This window comes from Gymnodraco acuticeps, unplaced genomic scaffold (assembly GCF_902827175.1).
Source record: "Gymnodraco acuticeps unplaced genomic scaffold, fGymAcu1.1, whole genome shotgun sequence".
NCBI classification, from domain to species: Eukaryota; Metazoa; Chordata; class Actinopteri; order Perciformes; family Bathydraconidae; genus Gymnodraco; species Gymnodraco acuticeps.
This window is the reverse complement of record NW_022991833.1, coordinates 36,234-46,197: the sequence shown is the minus strand read 5'-3', so window position 1 is coordinate 46,197 and position 9,964 is coordinate 36,234. Positions and strand designations below refer to the sequence as shown.

The 9,964-nt window shown below is 41.6% G+C and overlaps 1 protein-coding gene across 1 annotated transcript; it reads right to left on the bottom strand.

Moving 5' to 3' along the window:
• Positions 1-3,878: 3,878 nt before the first annotated feature.
• Positions 3,879-7,124, bottom strand: id4 (inhibitor of DNA binding 4). The gene is given in 4 exon segments (XM_034199795.1): positions 3,879-5,202; positions 5,832-5,897; positions 6,403-6,474; positions 6,476-7,124. Coding segments are annotated over 3 exon segments (426 nt in total). The 5' UTR covers positions 6,782-7,124; the 3' UTR covers positions 3,879-5,202; positions 5,832-5,849.
• Positions 7,125-9,964: the final 2,840 nt, after the last annotated feature.

Below are 9,964 nucleotides of genomic sequence, written 5' to 3'. Positions count from 1 at the left end.
GTGTGTGCGTGCGTGCGTGCGTGCGTGCGTGCGTGCGTGCGGTCCTTCTTTTTCGAGTACTCTGAGTGCAGAGTGTCGGCAGAGGCTGCTAAATTAAAACAAATGAGCTACAGTGGGAATATTGTTTCTTCATATTTTCCATATAAAAACATTAAGTGTCAACAGATTAATACACACACAACCCAAATGTAGAAATAATTACACGTCAATTATCACCAGTAATAAGAAATTGGAAAATATAATTGTGATTAATTAGGCATCAGTAAAAATGTACATCTGTTACTTTATAGCAGAAGGGGGAAAAAGATGGATAGCTACTAATTTAAAAAAATATATATATATGTAAGTAATGCATAGCACTCCATAAAGATTCACTCACTTCCTGAAAAAATAAGAGTTTAAATATTCAAGCTGTTCCGTCATGTCTCGCTGTAGCAGCTTCCTGTGAGTCTCTTCATCTAGTTTTCCAGTCTCAGCTATACTGAGCTATACAGCTGAATTGCTGCAACTCACATTATGTTTATGAGTAAACGGCTGTTGGTGGCAGGCATTTTAAGCTAATAGCTGCTTTAAATAGCTGCAATTAGTGGGAAGCATGAGATATTTAATCACTCTAGACCAATTAGTCTGTAATCAAGTAGTGTCCAAGAGCGAGCACGTTTTTGTCCTCCACTCTTCCTCTACAAGCACCGCCATATATTTCTCTTTGCGCCAGGAAGAGCAGTGATTAACACGCAGGGATATAGGCCCCCGTGGAACGCCGTAATGTGGAGTTAAATCATGAAGAGAGGGAGGCGAGACACGACAGCCAAACCTGTTATTGCAGTTTAACATATGCAGAAGGTTAATTCAAGGCAGAGACAGAGGCAAGCATCCTCGTTTTATGTGTTTGTCACGGTGCGTTGTACAAATGTGTGGAATTAGGAGCTGGTGTGTTTCTTTTGTATGGAAATACACAAGAAAGAACATTTCATTAGTTCCTTTTCTTGGAAACAATCAGTGATGGTAGTTTACCTGCAAGAGGGTGACAAAAGAGTAGTAGGCTACATAAGGAGCATGTGAGATTTAATCAGAAATAGTGAGTCACATAAATGCTAAATCCCTCTTGTAATTTTGGTTTTATATTTTAATCTTCTGAAACAGAGTCACATTAAAGAGAAAAAAAACACAAATGCATGCACACAAAGGAGAGGGATGCATGAATGCACACACACACACACACACACACACACACACACACACACACACACACACCACACACACACACACACACACACACACACACCCACACACACACACACACACACACACACACACACCTGTGCAAACAATTGGCTCCACTTGCAGCCCGGCCGGACCTTTGTTTTTATTAAAACAATCTGTGTTCATTATGACATTTCTATGTGACGTCATTTGGGCCGCCTTATCAGACAAGATGTGATGCTATCCACGGTCTGGAGCAGGGACTACATACACAAGGAGAAGGGGAGGGGGGGAGGGGAGAGGGGGGTGGGTGCAGGTAGGAATTCCATATATAAAAAAAAGAGCTAACTAACGCTTTCTGTCGTGCTGCTGCACTGCCTCACTCCCAACAGGGATTATTTGGACAATCCTCAGTGCCATCGGTGGGAGGTGCAGGAGGGGCCGCCGCTGAGGGGGCTCATAGAAACAGTGGGACCTGCATGTGAGTCAACATCTGGATGCAATATTATAATAGGAGGGGAGATGAATAATGTACCTGGGGAGGACAGCAGTTTGGGAACTGACTAATAGAAAGAATGGAGCTGTGTCCATGCTGTGGGACTGTTACAATGCGGCTGTGAAGAAACCATGTCATCATGAAGCAGGATAAAACAGGTGTATCTGTACTCTATTATAAGCACGGCTGCTGAGCTGCTGGATTCATGACACATTTATTTCCCAGGAATATCCATAATATCATTGTCCACACTTCATCCATCACTTTCTCTATTAATGTTGACGTTTTGTTTTCTGTAAATCACTGTGAAAGATATGCTGCACAGCAGCTTACACAGGAGGAATTGCAATTGAACATGTGGCGAAGATGATCATCAGATGGGAGGTTGATCCTCTTTCCTATAGTAGCTCATTATGTTTTTTAATCACTGAACCAAAATATTATTATAATTCCAGGAAATAAACTCTCATCCAATGGTTATCAATCTTTCAGTAAAGTTGTGTTTGAATCTTTCTTACCTTCACCGCCTTTTGTTTTGTTTGTTTGTTTTTACTCCTGTGTTTCCTTGTAAAGCGACCTTGGGTCCCGTGAAAGGCGCTCTCTACATCTAAGCTATTATTATTATTATTATTATTCGGGCTTTCCACAGTTTAGTTGTGAACCATGGTTAAAATGCCATAGGTGGACCATAATAAATACAAATATGCTGCTGGGTTTATTTCAGAATGTACTCTCCTCTTGTGTGACGGCAGCTGAGGCCTCGCTGTCGCTCAGGCCTGTGTGTGTTCTCTCTGAACCAGAGTATCTTTAATCATATCAGGAAGGTCTAACTGTCAAGCTGGCCACCTGTGCTGTACCACACCTTTTTCATTTGATACCTTTCATCACTCAAACACACACATTTTACATCACAAGGACAGCGCTTGCCAAGGGCAGCAAGGCCCGGCTCTCTTATTGCTGACTGTAAACACGCCGTGGTGGCCTCAGATGGCCCGGGGGGGGGGGGGCAGGGTGTCTGAAGGTGTCTGCAGCACCCACTGGCCGTCAAACAGCTGCTTTAACCCACATTCCGCAGGTTGATGGGGGACAACGTGAAAGAAAAGCCTGCAGCTCCGTGGAAAGTAGACCCACTGTGACTCAAACTGTCGGACACACTTATGTATGTCATTACAGTATTGGAATTGTTATTTTTTATTTATTTTTCAAAAATGTATATTTAAAAATCAGAAAAATAATTGAACATAAATCAACAACAACAACAAACCATCAGCCTCTTATTTTATTTCTTTAAAACATTTATAGCTTTTAAGATATCCAGCCGTTTTCACTTAATGCTCCCATAAACCTGACAAGGCCTCAACCTCAAGTGTGAGTGTCATTATTAACAGTTTTCAGTGATTATGTGGAGTTAGTGTTTTTAACTTCCTCACATTTCTTACATCTTTGTAAGAGAGCGTTCCCTTCTGCGTGAGCTCTGGCAGTGCTGGTAATATGAGAAGAGTTAGTGTTCAATCTTCATACTCATCATGGGTCGCAGGTATTAAACATATTAAATGAAAATATGAAATCATTGTAAACAAAAATGCTGTGATTTTTCTATTTGTAAGATGAATAAAGGTATAAAGTAAAATCCCACAAATAATTCGCTCCATCGAGTGTGTTTTATTTGACGTTCTCTTCTCCTTTTTAGAATTTGTTTTGAATAATTTGAACCAATTATATTATTTTAATAATTTAATTCTCACCAAAATGCCTGTATTAAATAGACACAAATCCAAATAAGTACATAGTAAATCTAGCTTAAACATTTTAATATAGATAGACCCTTTCACCTTTAAATGTTTTGCACAATATTTATTTTAGCATTTAGAAATAATAAAACCTGACTTAGTTAGACACAAATCTGATGTATTGGTCACTTATATAACTGCAATCAGAATGTGTGAGGCTGGATTAATAAAAGCTTTATCACTAAATACTGTAAAACAGGTTTAAAAACTTGATATTGGCCACATTTGAATCTTTATCCACCCTTTGCTTCCAATCAAATCCAGATAATGTATTATGTTTAGTTCGGTAGCATTACCCACCGCCCTCTTTCTCCTCATTGTTTCATGTGACAGCGTCGTACTGAAAGCACTAATAAATGCCTCCTGAGACAAAAACTGAGACGACACAATTCTTCCTGGAAACTTTAATTGTTTTGACAACTCCTCAGAGCCAGTGAAGGTCAGTCCACCGTGCAGCAGACGTACAGAAGGTGGTGAGGTCATTTTGGCGTTCAATGTCATGAAAAATAAAGGCTCTTTTTTATCGTTACATTAACTATGGCTGCTGACTCTCCAACATTTCAATTGAAGACATCCCCAGTCTGAAAGCACTTGGTTATTGTCGAAAAGGAGTCTGTTAATGTTCACATATTCCATCAATTCATAACCATAGTTGAATGATTTCATGGTATCAATCATTAACTTCTCAAAGAGGAGCTTAAATAACAGAAATGTGCAGTGATTGTTTAGGCATTGTAAACACTGTCAAAAATGCTGTAACTCTAAAGATAACATTTTTAACAAGAGTGCAATGTCACAGAATGGAATCAGGCCTTTGTATCAGATCAAACAGCAGAACGACCCGTGGCTCCAGGCGGGTCAAAGTTGTCCAAGTTAATGAGTACAAAACAACTGAAGAGAAAACAGAGCAGGGCAAATAATAAAAGAAGTTGAACTCCAGCACATATCTACACAGCTGATCAGTGCACGTTCTACACCTCTGCTAGAGCCTGACATGCTACATATTCAACTATTCCAAAAACACTGCAAATAATTAGCTGATATCATCATTTGAGGACATCATTGGCAGAGCATAACCACGTTCATTTACTAAAGACATAAATGTTTAAACACAATATTTACATAACGACAACAAAAGGTTTTAATAAAAATATCTTATAATTACAATAGTGTATTTTAAGCTTATAAGTCTTCCTTTCACATACTTTTATAGAACATTTGTGTATATGTACATTCTTAATTGTCTCGAAACAGAATTGTTCTTCTTTACAATATCAAACATTTTATAATTCCAGGGAGGACTTCCCTGTTCAACACATTTCATCTATTTTAAACAATAGATGTCAAAAACATTTACAAGGATTTTTGCAGTTTAGTAAAGCTTTAAACTGGAGGCCATTTTAGTTAAGCATAATTCACAGACAGTTTTCATAGCTGTTGAGAGACGGGTTTCCAACAAAACTTCGCAGCATAAGGATTCTATATTTACTCTAGTTAGAACATTTTAAGTGATGAAGTAAGAACTTAAACAGGGGAAATTCGATGTCTACATACTAACTCCTCGTTCATAGGAACAAAAAAGAGCTGATATAGTGATTTGGGTTGAATTCCTCGCAGCAGTTTTGAAAACCCCTGGTGATTGTGCCTCCAGTCGGGTGTGAGTCCCTGGCGAAGCTTTGCTGGCTTTGGAGCGGCTCTGTGCAGCCTACACACCTGTGGAGGGGATGAATAGAGGTGGGGGGGTGAGCTGCAGAGCTCTAGACTGACTGGCGCCACCGACTAAACAAGAGGCCATGCTGGATCAACAAACCAAAACAAACCGGGTCAGACAACAAGCCCAGCTCCTCAGGCTGCTGAAGCCACTGAGAAACCGGGATCAGGACTTAGCCTTACCCAGGTGTGTTGACGTTCAATGCTATGAATCTAACAGTGAAGCCAGATTGAATGGAAGGGACAGACAGAGAGAGAACAAAAGAGCCAGAGAAGGAGGAAGGAGAGTGTGTGTAAGAATGAAAGAGAGGGCAAGCTGAGGTTTTAACCCTCTCTTCTTCTCAGATTGCTACACTAGTGACAGTTATTGCGCAAAGCACAGCTGTCTCTGGGGTAGGTGCCAAATTCGTCTTCCTCAATTATTATTTTCGTTGACATATACTGGCCTCCCCAGAGCACCGGAGAGATGGTCAATTTACACCATATTGGTTACAATGATCAAATTAATGGGGGCCCTTCTATGACCATCTATTGGCCACATGTGTATCATTGATTAAAAAACAAAGCAAACAACTTCTGACTCTCTGACTTACGTCAATATATATATATAATTATATTTTAGGTCAACTTACCATTGCAGTGCTTATATCTCAGCGGCATAAAATAGAATCCTCCGGCTTTTTTACTATTGCCGTCCTCTAAAATAAGAAGAAAAAGAAACACGTAAACGATTGACCTTTCATGGTTTAAGACTAAACAAATACAAGGCCTAAAGCCCAGCAAAATAAATGATATGCAGCAGAGCAGCAGAACATCAGCCCATAATAAATTACCTTATAGCCTATTGAATAACAAATGGTCCTTATTGTGCGCAGTGGAGTGGCTGCGAGCAGAGGTACTTCAGCAATCCTGGGATAAGGTGGGCCTCTGACACACACTGCCATTATCATGCAAATCATAAAAACCGCAATCAAGTGCGCAATGTTACCTCCACTAAATGCGTTTTTTACGCATGATTTTTTTCAAGGCTGTGATGTGAAGTGTAAAGCATTTAGATTTGTATCTATCAGTAAAAGGAAAATGACACACGCATGACGCGCTTTGTCTGAGCCCGAGTGGCGGACGGCAGTCTGGAACCGGAGTCCCCGATAAGTCCAGCTGGAAACGAAGGATGAAAAGTGGTGTCTGCTGATTAAAGCTTACCTGCTGGTGATCTACGTTCAGCACCGTCAGCGGTGTCCGGCTGGTGGTGGAGGCTGGGGGGGGGGCAGCTCCCGGTCCGTTGGGGCTGCTGTTTATGGAGAGTAGGGTGCGTCTCCAGGGCCAGCTGCAGGTCCAGGATGTAGTCTATAACATGCTGCAGGATCTCCACTTTGCTGACTTTCTTATCCTGTGGAATGGTGGGCACGAGGCGCTTCAGCCGGCTGTAGCAGTCATTCATGTCGTATTGCAGGCAGAACAGGTCCTCCTCCTCTATCCTGCACCGCGCGATGCTCAGGCTCTGCTTCGACAGACATTGCAGAGAAAGCTGGCTGCTGCTGGAGGAGGAGTCCTGGGGGGGGACTGGAGTAACAGCCTTCATCTTAGATAACGGCGGCTCAGAGACAGCGAAAAAAATCTAATAAAGACGTTAGCAAAAGGTATTTCAGATTACACTATGGTGCTGTAAACAAGACGAAAGCAACTCTAATGCAACCGAATATTATCGAGGGGAATAAGAAACCAAAAGGCGGAATTGTCGTCAGTCAACACATCCCGCGGAGTCTCCAGTTCCTCCTACTTCAGCAGGCTCGATGTAAAAGGATTGAATAGATTTCCTACATTTATAGAGGAGAGGGGAGGCGCCAAGCCAGACGGCTGACAGATCAGCGAGAGGAGCTGGTCAATCACCGGCACCCGCTGCCCACCGACCCGTCAACCGAGCCGAGAAAAAGGCGTGTCTCTATGTGCGCTGCGGTGGGCTGCCTGTTGGGAGGTGTGTGTGTGTGTGTGTGTGTGTGTGTGTGTGTGTGTGTGTGTGTGTGTGTGTGTGTGTGTGTGTGTGTGTGTGTGTGTGTGTGTGTTGTGTGTGTGTGTGTGTGTGTGTGTGTGCGTGCGCGTGTGTGTGTGTGTGTGTGTGAGAGAGGGAGAGAGAGAGAGAGATATTTAATACAGTCACTGCACATAATCCCCGTACAAAGAAACAAGTCTCAGGTAGGCTATCTACAGATAGCTGTGTAGGCCTATCTGAACCAGAGGCCTACGAAGATTTTCCAAACACGTGCAATGATACAAATGTGCCCAATAAACTCGGCTGATAAGAGTCGTGTTGCAGCTTTAGTGCTGTAGTCATTGATGCGTAATTACGCACAGCCTCGCTCATATCGATCACTCCTGTGACAGAATAGTCCAAGCCCAACCACCTGCTTAGAAGAAGAAACATGCTTTACGTAAATATTGAAGATCAAAGCGAAGCTAATCAATTTCACTCATCGATAAACATAAATAAATAAAATATTTAGGTAATGAAAAAACATCTAAATGGAGATGTGTGGCGGTCAAAATTGAATAATGAGGATCAAACTGAGGTTTATATGTTGAATGGGAAAACATTTTTTCTTTGTCTAATATGTAATATCCTCACATTGATATTCATGCCACACTCATTTACAACACATGTCATTTTCGACACAGAATTAACCGTTTACTAGTATCTAAGAAGATACATTGTCTACTCAAGGAAATGTAATGTTAGCCCATCGTAAGCTCTGGCTGATCACATTGTAATTATGACCTCATATAACAGACTTTCCCAGGCCTGACTGCAGCTCTAAGGCAGCCGGGACAGGCCAGTTTTGGCGGCGCCTTCTCCCAGCTGGGTGTTATTGTGCCTCCACATTCCTCCGCTCTCCCGGACGGGTCGCTGCTTCCCTCAGCCCGGCAGACTGCCTGGCGCCGCGAAGGAGAGATCCTCCATTCAAACACACAGATCCTCTCCTCTTCCTCTTTCTTTCTTTCCTTTCTTTCTTTCTTTCTTTCTTTCTTTCTTTCTTTCTTTCTTTCTTTCTTCTTTCTTTCTTTCTTTCTTTCTTTCTTTTCTTTCTTTCTTTCTCGCTCGGCAGGTTTCCAAGACAACATGTAAGCTACTCTCAGCTTCAGTTCAGCATGGACTTTGAGTGTTTTCCATGCAGGTTTACTACAGGGGACCTGCGGTCTGAGTTTAGCAGGGATGACACCCACCTCAGAGGCTCTTTAGAGGTTTAATGTTCCAAACTTTATGGGAACCACCACAGTCTCTTCTGTCATGAATATTGAACGGTTTATTTTCTCTTTAGATGGGTGTTTTCCTCTTCACTCTGTCTTCCTCTCTTTCTATTTCTCTCTGTTTCTGTTGCCATGGGAAGTGACTGTTCTGCTCACTAATGTGTGCAACAATGTTTGGTTCAGGGACTACTTCAAAGGGCTCAGAGGTATGAATCTGTGATGGTAGCCTTTCCACTTGCAACATGGTGCATGAACTCTCATGACAAGCAGATGATGGACATGGTGTGAGGGAAAACCTATCCAGATGAACCGTACCGATGACTTATAATGAAGCATGAAGTTGGATATATTACACAAAGTTTTTGTTTTTTTTTAAGATCCAAGCACCCTCTCTTAAATGAAACAGACAATCAGCAAATAGGTCACAGGTAGGCTGGTGACTCAAACATCACTCCAGCTGCTGCTGGACAGACCTGTGATATTCCTAAAATTGATGAATGAAACAAATGCCATGCCATGTTTCCATCAATGTTCCGTGTGGCTTTTCATCGTTTGAGGTTTGTGATTTTTTATGGCGTGGACTAAAAAACAACTATTTCCACAGCAACTTGCCATTAAAATGTAAAGAACAAAAACCTTTTTTCTGTATGTAGCCTAAAAAGGTTTGGCAATTTGACTGTTACGTATTCATCTGACAAAAATGTTTTCCATAATCTTTCTTTCTGGATTTTCATTTCAGATAGCTATTATCCGTTTTTCATATGTAATGCAATTTCAATGAACTTTGCCCCACAAATTAACTCCATTCAGACAGGAAAACCAGCTGTCTTGACAGTGCTGACCTTGGCAGGAACGCAGAGCCAAACCAGAGTCTAAAATGAAGGAAGCTTTTTTAGGTATTGCATTACATAACATGTCACTTGTTAGATGCTTTTATCCAAAGCACTCACATACTCAACACTGTGGGCAATCCCCACAGGAGCACTTTGGGGTGAAGTGTCTCAGGGACACAACGACATGCTGACTGCAGTGGGGTTTGAACCTGTGCTCCCCTGATCTGAACACCAACACACTAGTCCACTGCGCCACATGCCTCCAGGTATGTTACAACATCCACTTTTATTAAACCGCCTTTGTCCAATTTTGTCTCTTTACTGGATAAGGTTCTAGGGCAAAGGCCATCATCAACATTTGTCCAACTTTTATGTCAAAAGGCGGGGCTTTTAAATGTAATTCAACATTTCAAAGGTCTAACCAGACTATTATTGTATAATATGTCACTTTTCTTACAAAATGAATGTTATTGACAGGCACAATAATATATGTGTAGGCCTGAGTAAATGCACATTTAAAGGCACATTGTAGCTAAGCTCCCACACTTCTGTACACTGCATTATCGCAGGTGGTCGTGTATTTACAGTGGTATGCACCTTTCCGTTGAACAATATCGGCCTACTGTTTGACAAAAATACTATGTTAATTAACTGAGCTGGTCGTACGTGGCTCAGCTAACTAGCATGAT